The sequence below is a fragment of the Trichechus manatus genome, unplaced genomic scaffold (assembly GCF_000243295.1).
Source record: "Trichechus manatus latirostris isolate Lorelei unplaced genomic scaffold, TriManLat1.0 scaffold00058, whole genome shotgun sequence".
In the NCBI taxonomy this organism is placed as follows: domain Eukaryota; kingdom Metazoa; phylum Chordata; class Mammalia; order Sirenia; family Trichechidae; genus Trichechus; species Trichechus manatus.
The window spans coordinates 8,200,900-8,222,856 of record NW_004443994.1 but is presented as its reverse complement, the minus strand read 5'-3'; the positions used below and the strand labels follow the sequence as shown (position 1 = coordinate 8,222,856).

At 34.4% G+C, this 21,957-nt stretch overlaps 1 protein-coding gene across 9 annotated transcripts in view; it reads right to left on the bottom strand.

The window, feature by feature from the left end:
- The window catches only part of CCDC18 (coiled-coil domain containing 18), a 103,140-nt gene that overhangs the window by 63,736 nt on the left and 17,447 nt on the right, over positions 1–21,957 (bottom strand). For 8 of the 9 annotated variants that reach the window (XM_023733452.1, XM_023733446.1, XM_023733449.1 and 5 more), the window contains 6 exons: positions 18,168–18,264; positions 14,456–14,577; positions 12,358–12,649; positions 8,165–8,289; positions 7,006–7,166; positions 993–1,201 (listed from right to left, as the gene is read on the bottom strand). In XM_023733452.1, the coding sequence (XP_023589220.1) occupies positions 993–1,201; positions 7,006–7,166; positions 8,165–8,289; positions 12,358–12,649; positions 14,456–14,577; positions 18,168–18,264 (1,006 nt within the window). The remainder of the gene's footprint in view (positions 1–992; positions 1,202–7,005; positions 7,167–8,164; positions 8,290–12,357; positions 12,650–14,455; positions 14,578–18,167; positions 18,265–21,957) is intronic. The other variant, XM_023733453.1, reaches the window with a different exon arrangement.

Below are 21,957 nucleotides of genomic sequence, written 5' to 3'. Positions count from 1 at the left end.
TAGTTATTAAAGACTGAAATTAGTCTAATAAAATGTTACCAGCAGTAATATCTTGGTGATGGAATTATCAATGATTTATTTTCTTTTTTGTCCCTGTTTGTATTTTCAACAATAAGACTGTGTTATTTTTGTAATTTATAAAAAGTTATTCATCTCAGTATATGACAACTTTATAAGTAAGCTGGTGACTGTAATTATAGACTGACTAAATCTCCTTTTCATTTCTTACGTAAGTTCCTATCCCACAGGTCTTTTTCTTAGCCTTGGCTACAGACTTTAAGATGAGAAATCAGACATTTAAAAAGCATCTCCACAGATTCTGCAGCCTCTGGTTTAAAAGGTGAATATAACATATACATGTGTGGTCCTAATCTACAATTACCTGAGGCATCCTTATCCTGCCCTGAGTGGAAATGAAAATCAGTCACAAAAAATGCATTATGCCCTTTTTAGAATGTACTCCATCAACTATCTGTATCAGATTCACATGCGAATGTTTAAAAATGATTCTTGAACCATACTCATATCTACTGAATCACTGGAACGGAACCTAAAAATGACACTCTTAACAGCTTTCCCAGGCGATTCTGATGTTTGCTAAAATTTAAGTACTACTATATCTTAATATAATTGAAATCCTCTATTACTCCTTTTCTTCCAACTCATAATCCAAATTCTGTATTTATAAATGTATATTAGCCATATTAATTTATGCTGCAGAAGAAATAAAAGAATGCAATGCAGTAACAGTTCAACCAAATTTGAGATCTTTTAGCCACTAGACAGTATTCTCCTACCTTTAACAAGGTTAAAATCCAAAGGTTTCCAAATATAATTTTTAAGGGATTTATATCTTATCTGGTACCACTTAGTTTTTTTAAAAAAATTTATAAATCTGGACTTAAACATACAAATTTTACAAAACTTTGCAGTAATACCTTTTTTCTCTGTCTCAAAATTTAGTACATATATACAGCTAATTCCAAGCTTACTTCACTTTCCAGTTTGCTAGAATTTGAAGCTTTCTCTAGTAACTCCTCTTGAATCAGCTGAAACTGACTAGTTCTGTGGGCCATGTCAACTTTCAAATCGGAATTCTCAGCTTCTATTTGCATCAGCTTAGTACGTAGTTCTTCTATTCCAGCAGCAAGTCTTTGCTTCTCTCTTTCATAGTGCTTGTTTTGATCTTTTATACTTTCTGCTAATACACATAAAAGGAAATTATTCTGGATAAAACATTAAGAACCAAAACCTATTTCAACAGTTGACTGAATTAATCATAAACAAAGTTCAGTTTCTGATCTAAACAGTATTAAAGAGGATGGAGAATGAGGCAGTCAATAACGATAACGTAATTAAGAAATAGAGTAAATAAGGTATCTTTTAAATAAAAACATCAAGTGGAAATATGTTCCGCATCACTCAGTTTTCTAAGTAGCTGAAAAGTGATCCTTTGTATTAGAAATTTAAGAGTTCTTCCTCACCCTTTAAAATCCAATTTTCTGATAAAAATCATTGTAAAATGTAAAAAAAAAAAAAAAAAAGAAAAAAAGTGGTGCTGTCTCCTTAAACTAAAGTTAATAATAAACTTTATTTGGAAAATATTTTAATGTACCACATGTAGATGTATGTACAAGCATGACAACCACTGTGAGGATGGCACGGGACCGGGCAGTGTTTCGTTCTGCTGTACGTAAGGAACTGACTCGATGGCATCTAACAACAACAATAACACATCTAGATGCATGTTAGAAAGCTGTAAACAGTGAATCCATCTTAATCTCATCTTCCTCCCCTGGAAACTAGCAGGTGAGAATTCAATCATACTTTTAAAGACTACTGAGGATTATTAGTGGTAGTTGTTTGACTATGCCCTTTCTCCACTATAAATACACATACCCCACACTCAAAGGTAACTGAGCTTACATGAGTGCTTTAAAGTGCCATAATGTAGGTCATTACATGAGAACACACATAGATGTGTAAACAAGTAGAATGTACTATGTCTTTAAGTGTTGTATAAGTAGTCATTTCTCATCAATTCTCCATATCCCTAACACTTCTCTTCCTAGGCTATTTATCACTGGTTCTATTATTCTTTGATGTCAAAGAATCTCTGACATATCTTTATTACCACCTCAAATAACTAGCACTCCCTCTACTAATCTCATCATTCTCTTCCTTATTCTCCCTGTTCTTCTCTCTAATCATTTAGGTATCTGATTTTCTCCGTAGTCATTTCTGCTGCTAGTAGCCCACTATCCCTTTCTAATCACTGCTGCTATCACTCATCTCTTCTACTTTCTTCTTCTTTTTCTCTGTACTCTTCTTCTTTCATGTCTGTCTTCCAAGAGTTCCCCTTCAAACATGTTAAAAAAAAAAAAAAGTAGCCATTTATAGTTATTGTCAGCAAATCAAGATGCTCTTTTTCTTCCATGTGATAAACTGACTGATTGTAGGAGAATGATTCTCAGGTTATTAGTATTCCTCAACTACATTAACTTCCTGATGGATACGCCGCTTTTTTTAACATACGGACTAGTTCTCACTTATTCCAGAATACTCTGGGTTCCACTCTAGAATCTAAGGATTCCAGTTGATCAATGTTTTACTACAAATAACTCAGTAAAATATTTAAAGATGATAAATGGGGAGACCTAACTGTATATACCATGTGAGTGCATATTTGGAGGATGTCATATTACTAACCTTATAACATTCATTTATTCAACAAATACTTATTTTGAAGGCCTACTAGGTACCAAGCACTATTCTAGGTGATTGAAATATAGCAGTGAACAAAATTAACAAAAGTTCATTAGGCAGGCCTAGTGAAGCTCACATGCTACTTCAAAGGACAATTACTGTATACAAAATGGATCTCTAAACAATAAGTTTTAAAAGCAGATGTATTTACTTCTACTTCTGGCCATGAAGGAGTAATAAAATCGAGACTTACCTTCCCACTGTAAACAACTAGAAAACTGAACACAAATGAAACCATTATGTTCAGACACTGAACAACAGGCAGTGTAGGGCTGTGACCCCTGAGGTGAGAGAAGCTAATAGGGTGAGCCCTAATTTGTCCAAGCTAACTGCCTAGCACCAATTTCAATACTGCAGCACACGGAAAAAGAACCCAAACAGAGACTGGAGATTTTACTGAGTTGAGGAGACAGAGATTAGCCAAAGCTGATAGAATTTGTGGGGCCAAGTTCTAAAGAGGAGGGAGCTACACAGAAAAAGAACTACAGAAATCTGTATAGGAGTCTCCTTAAGTCCATGGCTGAAAACCAATCTGTCCGTGCTTGGGATAAAATCCAGAGCTTGGGGAAAGAACATCTTTCAAGAAAAGAACAATTGCCTAGAGGTACTAAACCAAACAATTCCCAGAGCTCTCATCAGCTTAAGCCAGGAATCATCTGAATTCCCACCAGCCTGAGTAGAGAGACTTCATTTAACATGTAGAAATTTGGTAGAGACCCCAGAAGGTTACTCCTTAATAGTGGGTCTAAACAAGTCCTAGAGGAAAAGCTACTCTAGACCCACACTTACAAAGTTTTTTTCTTTTAAGTCTTGAAAAGATAAAACTGATCCACAAATAACTGCCCACCAGAACAAATTTCAGCACTCTTTAACCAGGGGGAAAAAAAAAAACAGTCAGTAAAAACAGACCTAGAAATAATAGAGATGATGAAATTAGCAGATGAGCTTACTAAAAAGCTATTATAAATATGATAAATATGCTCAAAGCTTTAAAGATAAAAATGAGCATAATCAGGAGAAAAATGGAATATGTAAAAAAGAAGCAAATGGAACTTTTAGAGATATATAGAACACAATATCTGAATTGAAACTTCTACTGCATGAGATTGAGAGAAGATTAGTGGAAGGAAAAAAATGGACTTCAAAATGTGGCAATAGAAGCTATTAACAATTAAGCATAGGGTGGTGGTATAATTTAGAAATGGGTGAGGGTGATGATTGAACAACATGATGAACATAATATCACTGAACTGTACAAGTAAAGATTGTTGAAATGTAAAATGTTTTATTACATATATACAGAATAAAAAAAAAAAAGTATAGAGAGAAAAGATTGGAGAGGAAGCCATAGTTACCTGTGGGAAAATCTCTCCCCTTCCCTATGGGACTCCAAGTACACATATGTTAGACAGCTTGATTAAAACTATAATCCACGTACCTATGAACTTCAACGAATCCCAAACAGGATAAACATGAAGAAAACAATACTAAGGTACAACATAAATAAACTGCTGAAAACCTATGATTAAAGAAAATCTTAACACCAGAGAAAATAAGCTCATTACGAATAGAGGAAACGAAGAGTAAAAAAATACCTCAGACTTCACTTCAGATACCACACAAGCAAGAAGAAAACATCTTTCAAAAATGAAGGGGGAAAAACAGTACTCAAACAAAAAAAGCTGAAAGAATTCATTGCTAGCAAACTTAATGCTCAAGATACGTTAAAGGTAGTTCTTCAGGCATAAAATAATGATACTAGATAAAAACTTAAATCTACACCAAGAAATGAAAAGAGCTGGAAATGGTAAATATGTACATAAATACAAAAAACATTTTTTCATTTTTTAATCTTTATGAGACAACTAATTGTTCAAAGCAAAACCATAATAATGTATTATGAGGCTTATATTCTGTATAAAATTGATCCAACAGCAATAGTGCAAAAGATGGAAGAGAAGAAAAGAAAAATATGGCTGTAAGTTTCTTACATTACCTAGCTTAAACACTGTATTTGAAGAGAAACTGTGATACCAAGGCAGCAGATGTAAACCTAAAGAGATTACATGAAATGTAAGTAATCTAAGCACTCTAATTAAAAAGCAGAAATTCTCTGGATATAAAAGCAAGGCCCAATTAAATGCTTTCTATAAGAAACTCATATCATATATAAAGACACAGGTTAAATGTAAAAGGATGGAAAAAAGACATACCAGGCAAACACTAATCCAAAGAAAGCTGGAGCAGCTATACTAATTTCAGACAAAGGAGACTTCAGAATAAGGAATATTACCAAAGATAAAAAGGGACATCTAACATAATAAAGGCAGCGCCATTCAACAAGAAGACACAACAATTTTAAATGCTATGTACATAATTAACATCCTCAAGATACAAGAAGCAAAGATTGATAGAATTAGAAAGATAAATACATAAACCCACAAGGATATTTGGGATTTCAATACTACTCTCTCAGTAAATGACAGAACAAGTACACAGAATATCATTAGGGATAAAGAAGACTTAAACACCACTATCAACCAACTTAACAAGACTGACATTCAAAAGATACTTCACTCAATAACTACAGAATACACAATCTTTTTGAGTGTACATGGAACACTAACCAAGACAGACTATATGCTGGTCAATAAACCAAGTTTCAAAACATTTAAAAAAAAATGAAATCATTCAGAGTATTTTCTCTGACCACCACTAAAATAACACAAAGCCATCTGGAAAATTTGTAAATATTTGGAAATTAAACAACACATATCTAAGTAGCACATGAGTTGAAGAAGCAATCACAGGAATATTAGAAGATATTCTGAAATGAATGAAAATGAAAACATAACACATAAAAATTCGTGGGCTAAAACTTAAAGCATTACCTGGAAGGAAGTCTGCACCTTTAAATACTTACATTAGAAAAAGAAGGAAGGTCTAAAAATCAACAATCTAAGCATTCACTTTAAGAAAAATTTAAAAGGAGAAAATTATACCCAAAGTAAATAGAAAAAAATAAATAAGATTAGAAAGAAATAAAATAAAAAATGGAAAAACAGTAGAGAAAACTGATGGTTCCTTGAAAAGACCTATAAAACTGCAAGACCTCTAGTGAGACTTATCAAGAAAAAGAGAAAGGAAGGACACACATTACCAATAATAAGGAAATATTGAAATCAACTGTATGCCAAGATATTTGACAAGCTAGATAATATGGACAAATTTCTTGAAAAACACAAATTACCAACACTGATTCAAGAAGAAACTGAAAAATTGAATTGCCCGATATCAAATAAAGAAATTGAATTTGTAATTAAAAGCCATCTCACAAAAAATATTCTAGGTCCAGATGGCGTCACTGACGGATTCTATACCAACATTAAAGAAGAAATAATAACATCCCACATAAACTTTTTCAGAAAATAAAAGAGGTGGGGACATTTTGCAACTGATATGATAAGGCCAGCAGCATTACCCTGATGATAAAAAGTCAAAGAAAAGTGAACTACAGACCAATATCCCTTATGAATATAGAAAAAAAAGTCATAAATATATGTGTATGTACATACACACACACACACACACACACACACACACGTACGTATGTGTGTATAATGGATGTATCTCAAAAACATTATGTTGAATGAAAGGAGTCTATGTGTATGTACACACACACACACACACACACACACACACACACACACACACGTACGTATGTGTGTATAATGGATGTATCTCAAAAACATTATGTTGAATGAAAGGAGCCAGACTCAAAAGTATACATCCTGAATGATTCTATTCATATGAAACTCTAGAAAACACAAATCTAATCTTAGTGACAGAAAGATATTAGTAGTTGCTTGGGTCAGGGAGTGTTGTAGGCATTAACTGGGAAGGAGTATAAAGAATCCTTTTGGGGAGGACGGAAATGTTAAGTGTCTTGATTGTGGTGATGGTAACCAGGGTGTAAACTTATGGCAAAACAAACATTGACAAAACTCACTGAGCTATATATTTAAAATGAGTGTATTTTATTGTATGTAAATTATACCTCAATAAAATACATTTAAGAAAAATGATGCAAAGTCCAAGAATTTCTAACTTTTGCTGTCTTATCAGACCATAACTAGTTATTTACTAAGAAACAGATTATCAAGTATAACTGGTCTCTCAAAAGAATCATAAACAACTCTTATTATAATTTATTAAAACAATTCAACGTAATATACTCACCTACTTGATTACTGCCTAGTTTCACAGGTTCTGTTTCTAAACTATTTAATTTGCCACTTTCTTGGCTGTCATTACAAGAAATAAGACTCTGAGATAACTGGTTAGCAGTCAGGTTTGCTTGAAGTTTTTGAATTTCTGCCTCTTTTATTGCAAGCTTAATCCTGGCATAAAACAAACCAAAAATTATTAGATTGTATAAAAAATCCCAAACCATTTTTTCACCTTTCAAATTGGTAAAAATTATAAACTTGAGTATTAGTCAACTACTAGGCAAGATATATATGAAACTCTTACACACCACTGGTAGGACTGTAAATTGGTTAGGCTACTTTAGAAACTTGATAACCAAAAAACACCCAAACTTATTGTCCTCAAGTCGATTCCGACTCATAGTGATCCTACAGGACAGAGCAGAACTGCCCCATACGGTTTCCAAGGAGCAGCTGGTAGATTCAAACTGCTGACCTTTTGGTTAGCAGCCACGCTCTTAACCACTGTGCCACCGCAGCTCCTTAGAAACTTTATAGTACCTACTAAAATCCACTTTCAGGAATACATACTAGAGAAACTGTTATACATATGTACAAGGTAACATGTATGAATGTTCTTTGCAACACTTTATAATAGGAAAAAACTGGAAATAAATCAGCTATCAATAAAGGAGTGGATAAATTGTGATACAGTTATAGGACAGAATCCTGTACAGCTATTTAAATTAAACTAACCATACCAATCCATCCATTTATCAATCACTCTAGCTACCTATCTCAAAATGGATGAATGTAAAAAAATGATGCTGAGTGAAAAAACAAAACTGCAAACAATATAAATATATAATATGCTCATATTTGTATGTTTATGAGCGTAAACATACATAAAATGAACTGAATACACTCAATTTACGATAGTGGGAGAATAGAGTTAGAGGTAAAGATGAAAAGATACTTATTTATCCTGTAATGTTTTATGTTTTAAGAAGCAGATTTGAAACAAATATGACAAAATGTTAAGAATCAATTCTTAGTTGTGAGAACACAGATATTTGTTATCATACTCTTTGTATTTTTCCACGTATTTTTCAATTTCTCAATTAAAGATTTTAATTTAATTGTAATAAAAACATTCTATCTGCCATAATTTCATAATATGAAAACCGTACCTCAGTTCTGAGATCACCATTTTATTTGCCTCACAGCAGCTGATGTAACTGTCTTCTTTGTTTGACAAACTACTCATCTGATGTTTAGAAAGAGATGATTTAAAACCAAACATTGCTCTTTTTAACTGCAAATTTAAAAGCAAACATATATAAATTTATAATGTGTATGTGATTTACAATTGTTTTATAACCAGAGCTTCAAGTCTGAAAAATTGTGTGAATTTAACTGAAACAAACTAATGTTCACCAATAGAATGAATAAATGCACTGTAAAATATTGATACAATGAGAAAAACTACAAGTTGAAATAAACCTGAACTATATAAATCAAAATAGATAAATATCAAAACACATGACTGAAAAACAAAGATACACATAACATAATTTTAAAAATACACTGAACAATTATATATGTTTGTGTGTGTGTGTCTGTGTATTTCTGAATACATCTATATGTGGCAATATTCAAAATACGGATGGGAATGATATACACAAATTTCAGAAGAGTGGCTACCTCTGAAGAGAACAGGAGAGAACTGGATCTGACAGTTAAACATAAACAACAAAAAAAAATACCAACCCATTGCCTTCAAGTTGATTCTAACTCATAATGACCCTACAAGACAGAGTAGAACTGCCCGACAGGGTTTTCTAAGAATGTAACCTTTTGTGTGTGTGTACGCATATGCGTGCGCACGTGTGTGCGTTAGGTGAAACTTTACAGAACAAATTAGTTTCTCATTCAACAATTTATACACAAATTGTTTTGTGACATTGGTTGCAATCCCCATGATGTCAACACTCTCTCCTTCCACACCCCAATTCCTCATTTCCATCTGTCCATTTTTCCTGTCCCTTCCTGCCTTCTAGTCATTGCTTTTGGGCAGGTGTTGCCCTTTTGGTCTCGTATACATGACTGAACTAAGAAGCACATTCCTCACGTGTGTTATTTTTTGTTTTATAAACCTGTCTAATCTTTGGCTGAAGGCTGAACTTCAGGGTGGCTTCAGTTCTGAGTTAAAAGTATGTCAGGAGCCATAGTCTCTGGGGTTCTTCCAGTCTCAGTCAGACCAGTAAGTCTAGTCTTTTTTCAAAAATTTGAATTTTGTTCTACATTTTTTTTTCCGCTTTGTCCAGGACCCTCTATTGTGATCCCTGTCAGAGAGGTTGGTGGTGGTAGCCAGGTACTATCTAATTCTTCTGGGCTCAGGCTAGTGGAGGCTGTGGTTCCTGTGGTCCATTAGCCCTCTGGACTAATATTTTTCTTGTGTTTTTGGTTTTCTTCATTCTCCTTTGCTCTGGATGGGATGGGACCCGTAGATGTATCTTGGATGGTCACTCGCAAGCCTTTAAGACCTCACACGCTACTCACTAAAGCTGGATGTAGAACATTTTCTTTATGAACTGTTATGTCAATTGACCTAGATGATCCCTGAGACCATGGTTTTTTTTGTTGTTGTTGTTGAGAATATACACAGCAAAACATACACTAACAGTTTCTACATGTACAATTTAGTGACACTGATTACATTGTTTGAGGTGTGCAACCATTCTAAGCCTCCTTTTCTGAGATGTTTCTCCCTCATTAACATAAACTCACTGCCCCCTAAGGTTTTTATCTAATCTTTCAAGTTGCTGTTCTCAATATAATCCCATATAGATAGTTCTTAAAAGAGCATAATGCTCAAGGCTGACCTTTTTTACTAGTTAAGCTATAAAGGATGTAATCTTTACAGGAGCAGACTGCCACATCTTTCTTTCGTGAAGCAGCTTGTAGGTTTCAACCACCAACCTACTGGTTAGCAGCCGAAGCACTTAACCACTGTGCCACCATGGCTTCTTGACAGTTACACAAAAGGGCTTTTCTTACCTTTAAATTTTCAATTAAAAAAAAAACCTAAACTGGATATGGCAAAATGTTACCCAGATTTAGCAAATATTGTGCTATGTTATTAGTCTCTGTACTTTTCTGGATATTTGAATCATACAGAATTTTTTTAAATAATTGGGAAAAGGAGTAAAGTAAGCACTTAACGATTACTACCTTCAAACTCTAACCAAATCACACTTTCTAGAAATAAAAAAAAATTCACAATTCCAAACCATGTAATTGTTAGCACTGCAAAAAACAGGATCACACATAACAATTTGAAAAAAAAAAATTAGTAATTAAATTTTTTCATACAATCTGGAGAGAACAGAGACATTATCACCCTACCATCAGAATCATACATCAAGAAATTCTTGACACTCCAGAAAGCATGTCCCCTGGACTCTCTGTCAGCCCAGAACTAAAACAATTTCTGAGGCCAACTCTTCAGACAAAGATTGGACTGGACTGTGGGACATAAAATGATACTCATGAAAGTGTGCTTCTTAGCTCAAGTAGATACATGAGACTAAATGGCAGCTTCTGTCTGCCCAGAGGTGAGATGAGAAGGCAGAGAGGGTTAGGAGCTGGTTGAATGGACATGGGAAATCAGGGGTGGAAAGGAGGAGTGTGCTGTCACAGTATAGGGAGAGCAATCAGGGTCACATAACATATGTATAAATTTTTGTATACAAGACTAACTTGAAATGTAAACTTTCACTTAAACTACAATAAACAAAAAAAAGAAATTCTTGACACTAAGCTCAAAGGAGAATGTCACTTTAAAATGAACGCTATCTGCATATAATTAGCTTCAAACTTCAGGAATGAATAGATAGTATATTAAAAATCTAAGCAAATAATCACCATTCTAGGAAAGTAGAGATAGCAGAGGGTTGGGACCCAAGAATTTTATATTCTAGTTTTAATTCTACTACTAGCTAGTTGGACAAGTTATTTACTTCCTTGGCTCTACACCAATAAAATGATAGTACAGATGATTTCTAAGCTCCTTTCAGCTTCAAATCCATGGTTTATAACAGTTTAAAAATGGTGAAAGTCTACCTTCCAGTTCACCATCCATTCATGTGTGAGACCAACCATAACACAATCATCTATAGCTTTCTCCTATCTCACCTTTATTTTACACCTATCAGTAACAAACTCCTGACCCAGGTATACTCACCTTCTTTCTAATCTCACTTATAAATATGGCCACATAAATAGCTCAAAGAGAAATGGTAGTATACTGCTATCACAATAACATTTTAAAGTTCTGTGTCATTCTAGTAAGTATATGAAAAGTTGATCAACATCATTAGTCATCAGAGAAATGCAAGCTAAAACCACAAAGTGATACCACTTCATACCCACTAAGATAGCTATAATCAAAAGGACAGACAATAACAAGTGTTGATAAGAATATGGAAAAAGGAGAGCCCTCATACACTGTTGCTGGGAATATAACATGGCATGGCCAGTTTGGAAAAGAATTTGGCATTTTCTCAAAATGTTAAACATAAATTTACCATATGACCCAGCAATCCCACTCCTTGGTATCTACCCAAGAGAAATGAAAACATATGTCCACACAAAGATGTGTATGCAAATATTCATATCAGCATTATGTGTAATAGCCCAAAAGTAGAAACAACCCAAATGTCCATTAATTGGTGAATAGATAAATAAAATGTGGTATAACCATACAACAGAATACTATTCAACAATAAAAAGAAATGAAATAGTTACACAATACAACATGGATGAATCTCACAAACATTAAGAAGCCAGAAGCAACAGGCTACATACAGTATGATTCCATTTATATAAAATGTCCAGAAAAGACAAATCTATAGGGAAATAAAGTAGATTAGAGGTTGTCTGGGGCTGGTGTGGGAACAGGGATTAAGTGTTAAGTGGGCACAAGGGATTTATTGGGAACGACAGAAATGTGTGAAAACTGAATTGTGTGATAGTTAAAAAAACTGTAAACTTACTCAAAATCATTGAATAGTACACTTAAAAGTGGGTGAATTTTATGGTATGTAAATGATACCTCAATAAAGCTGTTTTTTTAAAAAAATCTGTGCCATTCTAATATACAATATCTGACAGATGGAGAAAGAGTGAAATAGTAGAAAGGTAAGTATGGGAAAATAATAGCGACTAGGTAGAAAAGTAAATGATGACTGAGAGTACAAAAAGGGAAAAAAACAGAAGTTAATAAAACAGTCATAAAATAGTTTCTTATAAAACACTTTAGTAAAATTTCTTTTTCCATCAGCTAATCAAGTATATTACATTTCTTTTCACACATACTTACTGGCAACTGGGATATAATTTTTTCCAAACTTCTCAGTTCCACCCTTGAACTTTCAATTTCTTGCTGACACAAGTCCAGTCGCTCATTCTGTGTTGCAATTCGGAGCTTTAATTCTTTGTTTTCATTCATTACAGAAAACTTTTCTCTAAGTATTTCTTCTTGGTCTACTAACTCACTCTCTAGCTTCAGAACAGTTTGTCTGGATTCAGTTAGTTGTGCCATGACTTCTGAACTTTTCACTGCCATAGTTCTTAATTTTTCTTTTCCAATGTTATTTTCTTCCTTTAACTGCCTACGAAGAAAAAAGCATAAAAATGAAAACAAAATACGCATTCATTTTCAATAACTATATTCAATGAATCTCATTTTTAAAATATTTTAAAGCTTAATTCTGAGTGTCTATTTTCTGCATGCCAGGTGCTCACAACTTTACGTGGCTGGTGCTATTATTACTCTCTATAGATGAGTATTCCTGGGTGGTACAAATGGTTAATGCACTCGGCTGCTAACTGAAAAATTTGGAGGTTCAAGTCCACCCAGATGCTCCTCAGAGAAAGGTCTGGCCACTAACTTCCGAAAAATTAGCCACTGAAATCCCATTCTAATTCTGACACACGTGGGGTTGCCATGAGTCAGAACTGACTCGATGGCAACTGCTAACTGGTAATATTTTCAAAAATATATACCTATAAAAATATAGCAAACATTAGAACAATTTTATGCTTAGAACTGTTACTGTATTTCAATATAGTAACTAGTTCAAAAACTTTTCCACATTTTTTACATCTCTGAAAATGGGATAATCAATAGTGCCTTATAAGAGCTGTCAGGTAAGCGGCAGTTACCATGTAGTTTCATTGTCTATACATATGTAAACATCAAAAGCACCTGCAGCAAAACTTGCAGAATAGGGTAGGTAAACGGGAAGAAAAACCAGGAGACAACAATGAAGTATTTCAAACTCGCCAGTAACCAAGTGGTTGTGGGGAGGAGTAGGATAGGTGGTAAATCAGATGTGAGCAGCAAGATGCCTGAAACAGAAATCAAAAGAAGACTGACTCCACACAACTGTAAGTCAGCTTAAGTGCCCAGCATCAGTGCTCTGAGTTCTTAAAAGCATTCTTTCAAGAAATGCTACATCAGCAACACTCATGATCGGCACACAGGAAGATACTGTGTAGAAAAACTTGGATATCTGTGAGAAATAATTAGAGAGATCAGGCTCTGCATGTGTAAAGTTTTAGGAATACCTTAACCAACTGATTTCACTTATATTTTCCTTTTTATACAAAAGTAATACATGATTTAAAAATCATGTCTAAATAAATATGAAAGAATTCTTTCATAAAGTATAAAATACACTTTTAAGTGAAAAGCATTGTCATAGTTTATCAGAATTTTTCTTTCTTAAAAATATATCTTGCAATTGATAGTATCAGATTCTAGGAAATATTCTAATTACATAAGGTAACTATCATAAAAACTATTTTTATCCCTGCCACCTTGGCAAAAATACTAAATGTACCACCGTTAGGAAATATTGTTTAAATTAGACAAAACAGTTTTTCTGATTGCTCTCCCTCCCTTTTTTTTTTTTTTTTTTAAATCATACAGTGCGGAGACAGTACAAGAATCAGAAGACCTAGGTTGTCATCCTTGATCTGTCTTTGGTGGACAAATAATGGTTACTCTCTGGGCCTCAGTTCCTTCATTTACAAAATGAGAAAGTTGAACTAGGTGATTCTTCATGATTTGAAATTCTTTTGAGCATCTGATATACATATTTCACTAGCTAGCTAATGTGGTCACGCTAAAAGGGCATTATGTCTATGTTAATTTTCTCTACTTATACACAAAACAAATATGTTTGATCAGTATTGCTTTATATTTACAAGTATACGAACATTAACACGTTTTACTGCACTTTAAAATTTTAACTTTATACCTAGAAAATTGTTTCAGGTGCGAAGTTTATCTTTCTGCAGAATTTAAGAGTATAATACACAAAATATTAAGTTTTAAAATGCTTCAGTTTTTTTTTCCTTCATTTTTTTCCCATTTCCACACAAAAATTCTTTTCCACAACTGGATACTGTACCTTAATTTCTCTTTCAGAATTTCAACTTCACTTTTATATATACCACATTTTTCCTGTAGTCTTTTATTTTCTTTTTCACAGTTAATTAGATTTTTCTCTAATATTTCTTCTTCAGCTTGAACCTAAAACAATATTTAAGTGGACATACTAATTTGGTCATAAATCATAAGTATTTCAAACTAAAATTAAAACTAATAATGTAAATAGTGACATCAGAAATAAGCTGGAGGGTGGACTAAGAATTTTGTAAATTTAAGCCCCCAGCTTTGTAGTGAAAAGGAGCAAAGTGAAGTTCCTGGGCAGTATGTAAGGACAAGGAAGAGGATGTCAGCTACAACCTGTCTAGAAATCCTTAACTCGCTATGACAGAGAGGGGCAATGGTACTGTCACCTGAAAGTAACAGTGCTCTGGCCTTACATGGATAAGGTAGGTAACTCAAGTGGAAATGCTCCACCCACGTTACTATAGGCTAATATCAGTGCAAATACTCTAGAGAAGTAATTTTGAGAAAATATTAGCCACAAAAAACTTCCACGGAAATCACAGCCCAAAATGTAAAACACATAAAAACAAGGTGCCCAGGTTGGAGGGGTGGGAGTGAATGACTGGGCAGAGCCCTTTCTGCCCCTCTTCCCTTGTTACCCTTTATTATATTCACCAAACTGTAGGGCTCTGCTGAGCATAGTTTGAAATTGATAATCCTAGGAAAAAGTGTAGGACAACTGTTTCTTACATTTTTCCTCTCTTCCTTCTAAATCCCTCCCTCTCCCCAAGGATATCCTTCTATTACCACTACTAGGTATTCTACTGTCCCTACAGATAACCTTTTCAGAAATCCCTTCTATGATATTCCATTCCGACAGGGGCCTTCCCCAAGGTTTTCAAAACAGTGATCTGAATAACTGATTAGATTTCAGTATCTAATGGAATCTTAATGTTTTACACTGCTAAGTGGTATTTACAGCTTTACTGCAAAGGAATGACCTCTTCAAGGCCAAACATAAGATTCCATCTTGACTTTAGTACCTAACATGGTTGACAACTCCTTTAAACTCTTTTATTCTTCAGTCATTGTGATATACTATACTTGGCTCAGGGCACTCTTACTTTCCTCTCTTCTTTTTATTAACTGGTCATTTTCTACTCTGCCCTTCTCTTTTTATATGTTCCCTTTAAAAGTTTTAACTATTTTCTTGATGTTCCTTATTACAACTATGTTATGAGAAGGACTCACCCCAAGCCTCCAAAATCCCTCCTATAACCCTCATGGCTATAAAAATCACTTCAGTACTATCTTAACTTCTAATTTAATTCAAAATCCTTCAATTTTCCTTCTTCCTTGTACCTAAATTTTTTTTTTCTGTATTTTAATCTACTTTTTTCCCTTAAAGGAAAGAAATGTCCTCATTCCATTTAAAAATATCTTACATCTGCTCTTGGGCCTCCCACCTCACATGTCCTTCAGAATCTTGTGCCATCTTCCATTCCCTATAATTCCAACATCTTCATTCTCCCCCTGCCACCTCCTCCACTGGCTCCTGTCCTTCAAACTTACTATGTTCAAACCTAGTCCTAAAAACTCTTTTCCTTGACTTATCTTCTTTCTACCTCTCCATTCCCCTACTTCTTTCCTCTTTACCTATCTTAAATAAAGAATAGTCTGTTAACTACCTCCTTTCTCCTGTCTCCTTTCTCATGTCCCCCATTTCAGAGGTTGTGCCTTCTATCCCTACCACTTTAATAAAGCTGCTCTCTACACAGTATCCAGTGACTCTCTAAGTATAAAATTCAACAGCCCTGTCTCAATCCTCATCCTTCTTGACCATTCTGCAACATCTGTACTGAGGACCAACTTATTTTAAAAATGCTCTATCGTCTTTGCTTTCATCATTACACTTTCCTGATTCTCCAACTTCTTTGTCACTTCTTCTCAATATTTTCCTAAAGCTATTCCACCTGTCTTTAATATCTCCCAGGGTTTATTTTCATTCTCTTCTATATAAACCTCTTTCATCAACGTTCAAGGCATCTACAACTTAAACATTGTCAATTCTTAAATCTGCAGCTCTAATCTAGATTTCAGGAGCCAATGGGTGGTGCAAATGATTAAGCACTAGACTATTAACTGAAAGGTGGGTGGTTCAAACCCACCCACAGGCACCTCAAAAGAAAGGCCTGGAGATCTGCTTCTGAAAGGTCACGGCCTTGAAAACCATATGAAGCAGTTCTACTCTGATTCACATAGTCTTGCCATGAGTTGGAAGTAACCTGTCAGCAACTAGTTAGTCCAGATTTCAGTGCTGAAGACTTGGCCTGTAAATACAAATGCCTACAAGAAACCTACATCTGGATATTCTACAGACATTTTCAAAATAGAACTCTCTTTATTTTTTTTTTTTTTATAAAATTGTCTATTTTGATTCATGATGCAATTATCCCCAATCACTCAAACCAGTAACCTAAAGACATCCTAGATTCTTCCCTCTCTCCTACTGTCTCTAATATATTTAAGCGGTCTCTAAATTCCACTGATTCTCCCATCTTAATATCTGTCACATCTATCTCCTGAGCACCAACACCTTCAGTATCTCTTGCCTGGTCTCTCAGAGTCTCCTTGTATTTGTCTCTTACCTCTACATCTTCTCAATGATATAAGAGTGAGCTTCCTAAAACACAGAACGGATCATTTTCCCTGCTTAACACTATTCAATGAAACACCAAAATCTTCAAGATACACTAGCAGCTCAAGCATCTCCTACTCTGTGAAGCCTTCTTTAGGCTTTCATTCAGTAAATCCCTCTTCATGCCACCCTACCATAACTACCACTTATTTTTATTATATTTCTTATTCCAAAATATTAAAATTATTTGTTTACATACTTGTTAACCTTACTGGACTATGACCTCTTTAGAATAGAATAGGTATCACATGTTATGTATCACTGAATTTTCCAAAGAACTACCATAGTACCTGGCATGTAGCAGAAACTTGATAATTGTTTAATAAATGAACATTCTTCAGCCATCTACGCTCTGAATCATCTTACTTTACCCTTCTCCTTAAGTGTTTTTTCTTCTGCTCTTCTTTCTTTTCTTTTTTTTTTTTTTGCTCTTCTTTCTTTGAACAAAATCATTAACTTCTGAAGCTTCAATTATTATTTCAAGATGGAAGATTTCCATATGAGTATTTCCTGATATTGAGTTCAACATCTGAATATCTAACTTATAGCCTTCCTCCATACAAGTTTGATTACCTCTATATTACTGTGTAGAATCTGTTCATGAAACTTTCCCTCTGAGAGTCAGAGGTGAGTCCCTCTCAAGATGGCAGATCCAGGAAGGCCAGTCGAGGGCTACATAATCTACTCTGCCTTCATTTTTATTGAGGTGATAGGAATAAATTTCTTGCTTCTATTTCTATACCTCCAACCTCCATTCATCTACCCCATCTTTCTCTGTATTTTGTCCTTTCACTTGTCTCCACTGCATACTTTTCCCTTTTTAGATAAATAGTTTTTGCTGATTATACAAGGATTGGTGAACATCAGTCATCCATATTTACAAATTGTTCAATGATTTTATTATTGATCAAATTACTCTGACAAAAATCACTCCCTGCTTTAACCATAAATGTATTCCATTTATATCTACCTTTATTTCTAGAATTGTGACAGCAATACAAAACACTGAACTTGCACAACTACCTCTTACCTTTTCCAGTTTTTCAGCCACTTTTTCTTTATACTGTTGGAAAGCTTTACTCAGCTCTTCAGCATTATATAGTGCTTCATTCCTTTGTCGCTCAGCCCTAAAATCAACAAAAGGATAATGAATAAAAGTAAAGAATGCTCTACATTTGAATAGTTAAGTTCCAAAGTAACCTATATTTAATTATAAGGAATAATTGGCAGACTTCTCTGTATTAAACAAGAGTATTAGGTTTAAATGAATGATTATAATAACCTCCTCATTGTAAGATATCAACATGAAAAAGAAATAAAATATATAAGATTTATCAACATAAACTTTGAAATATAAATACATTCTTACATGCTGGCAAACTTTTTCTGTCTGGCAAAGATAGATCAGGGAAGTAGCCTGAGGCTGATGATAAATTTTCAAAGGCTAGTATTATAGAATCAGTCCACTCTCTAGAATATTAGATATACTCAGTAAATCCTATAACCTTTAGAAATAGTACAAACTATTTGGAAATAGTACAAGTACATTTTCAAAAAGTATTTCAAAAGAGAGTAACTTCTACCAATACAGAATATAAAAATATGAACAACAAAAAAATTCGAGAACCACCAAACACTTGCTTAAGCCTCAGCTTAGTTGACCCTGACCTTTCCTCATACTTCACAATGAATTAAGACTATACAGCTGGAACTTGGTCAATTTCATGTCCATGTCTAAATTTTTTCTATATTTAAACCTATTCTCACCACAGTCATTCCAGGGTAAGGATAGTTATTGACCTTCTCTTATCCAAGGTTAATTCTTCTACGTATACTCTGGATCTTAATGCCTCCCCTTCAGGAACTTGCTCTATCTTCAGTACTTTCAGTCTCTTCTCCTCTTTTGAGCCTTTGCTACAACCATAAACAAATTCAAGTGGATGTATCCCTCGCATCCTAAATCTATGTGGTCCTTAGGTTTGGTTAGCAACTGTGGATATTAGAGATGTCTATTTGGTTCCAGAGTTTCAGATAAATAATAGAAAGGGAGGTGCCCTGGCAGTACAATGGTTAAGTGCTTGGTTGCTAACCGAAAGGTCGGCGATTTGCACCCACCAGCTGCTCCGCAGGAGAAAGATGTGGCAGTCTGTCTGCTTGTAAAGATTTACAGCCTTAGAAACCCTAAGGGGCAGTTCTACTCTGTCCTATAGGGTCGCTATGAGTCAGAATCACAATAGGGTTTAAAAAAAAAAAATACATTTAAGGGGTTTATCTGAAAATGTATTCCATGCTGAGTTTGTATAACCAGAGTTCGGAGAGCAAAGGATATCTGCGTTTCTTAAACAAAAAACTTCCCTAGATGTTGTGCTTTCCTCTATCATACTTCCTTTCAAGCCAAGCTTATCTACTTTACACTTATCTACTCTTCCTTATCTCCAATTAAAAATAAAAGACATCATGACATATTTCAGCTACACAGAAAAGCATAGGTAAATATCCATGTATTCCCGACCCAGCTTTAACAAATCTTAACTATTTGCTATTTTTGCTTCATGAAGCCTTTTTTATTTTAAGGGAAAAAAAAAAATACAGATAGAGGTGAGGCCTCTGTGAGTCCCTTTCAAATCCTATTCTCCTCACTTCTTCCACATAAGTAACTCTATACTGAATTATTTTTTTTTTATTTCCATACATATTGTACTTTTACATGCTAACCTATTTCCACAAATAGTATATATTTCATTCAAGAGGCACACTGTTTGCACATTTACAACATCTCTAAAAATGGTAGGTACTCCATACCTTTGCACATCCTGCCCAAAATGTGTCTAGCCCTACTTATCCACTTTGTAAAAGCAAAATTAACATTCTACCCTAAAAATCATCTCTTACCTAAGTTCTACAGATAGAACTGGTTGCTCTTCCTCTGTACTTTTTCTTATCAGTTCTATTATAAGGCTGCTCTTCAGGCAGTATTATCTTACTATTTTAAATAACCATGTACAAAGCTTACCTGAATAAATAGTCTGAATTTCAGAATATTTAACCACATAGTTTACAAATGTAGTAATAGCTATAATTTGTTTAGTGTTTATTATGTAATAGTGACATTTGCCTTTTTCATTTAATTCTCACATTTATCTTACAAAGTAGACAATATCTTGATTTAATAGATGAAAAAACGGGGATTCAGGAAGGATAAACAGTGCCTAAAATCACAAAGTCACTAAGAGGTAGAATCTGGCTGTCTGCCTCCGACATCCAAACATTTTCCACTAAGTAATACTTCCAACCAAATACATATTGTAACTAGCCCAACCAAATGCTGCTGGGAAAACATTTTTCTAAACCTTTATAATGATAAAATGACTTATAGATAGGTTTAGAGGGGCTTGGGAGAGTTTAAGTGCACAAGTAAACACAGTTAATCTACTTATGAAAACTTAAACAAAAACATTTTCTAGTTTATTTAAATTGTACTATAAATCTTTAAAAAATATTTTTTGCTGTCAAAGAATACAGATGATTTCACCCTGTGTAAAAACTGCTGTGTTATTATTATAGTGTCTCATTAATTTAAACTCAAAAATATTAAATCTTGATTAAAGGTTAACTGGCATTTAAAATTAACAGTCCCTTGGTCTGGGTTACTTACAAAACTTTATTTCAAGACACAGTTTATACAAAATAGACATCTTTGTATTCTTACTTATGCATTCCTAAAGGAAGATCCAATCACCTTCTTATGAACTGAGTTCCTTTTCCTATTACATCTATGGGGTAAAATTTTCTTTTAAAGAGTTCATATAATATTTTACTTAATTTTATTAGAGGTAATATTATTGTAAAAGTTTTGTCTGTTAGTACTTTAAACTGAATGTTTAAGCTTCTAGAAATCAATCTCAATTCAAGATGCCAATAACATAAAATCCACACATAAAACTTTTTTTTTTTACTTTTTTTTTTAATTGTACTTTAGGTGAAGGTTTACAGAACAAATAGGTTCTCATTAAACAGTCAGTACACATATTCTTTTATGACACTGGTTAACAACCCCACGACATGTCAACCCTCTCCCTTCTCGACCTTTTTTTTTCTGGTGAAAATATACATAGCCAAAGACATACCACGTCAAAAATTTCTACATGCACAATTCAGTAACATCGATTACTTTCTTCCAGTTGTGCTGCTATTCTCACTTTAGATGAAGGTTTACAGAACAAAACAGTTTCTCATTAAACAGTTAGTACACATGTTGCCCTATAACAATGGTTAACAACCCCACTACACGTCCACACTGTCCTTACTAAACCTTGGGTTCCGTATCACCAGCTTTCCTGTCCCCTTCTGCCTTCTAGTCCTTGTCCCTGGACTGCTGTGCCTCATTAGTCCCATTTTGCTTTATGGGGCTGTCCAATCCCCGGCTGAACAGTGAACCTCAGGAGTGACTTCACCACTGAGCTAAAAGGGTGTCTGGGGGTCATACTCTCGGGGTTTCTCCAGTCTCTTTCAGGCCAGTAAATCTGGTCTTTTTTTTTGTAAGTTAGAATTTTGTTCTACATCTTTCTCCAGCTCTGTCCAGAACCCTCTGTTGTGATCCCCATCAGGGCAGTCAGTGGTAGGAGCCAGCCACCATCTAGCTGTACTGGACTCAGTCTGATGGAGGCCTTGGTAGCTGTGGTCCATTAGTCCTTTAGACTAACCTTTTCCTTGTATCCTGTTTTCTTCATTCTCCCTTGCTCCCGAAGGGGTGAGACCAGTAGAGTATCTTAGATGACTGCTCACAGGCTTTTAAGACCCCAGATGCTACTCACCAAGGT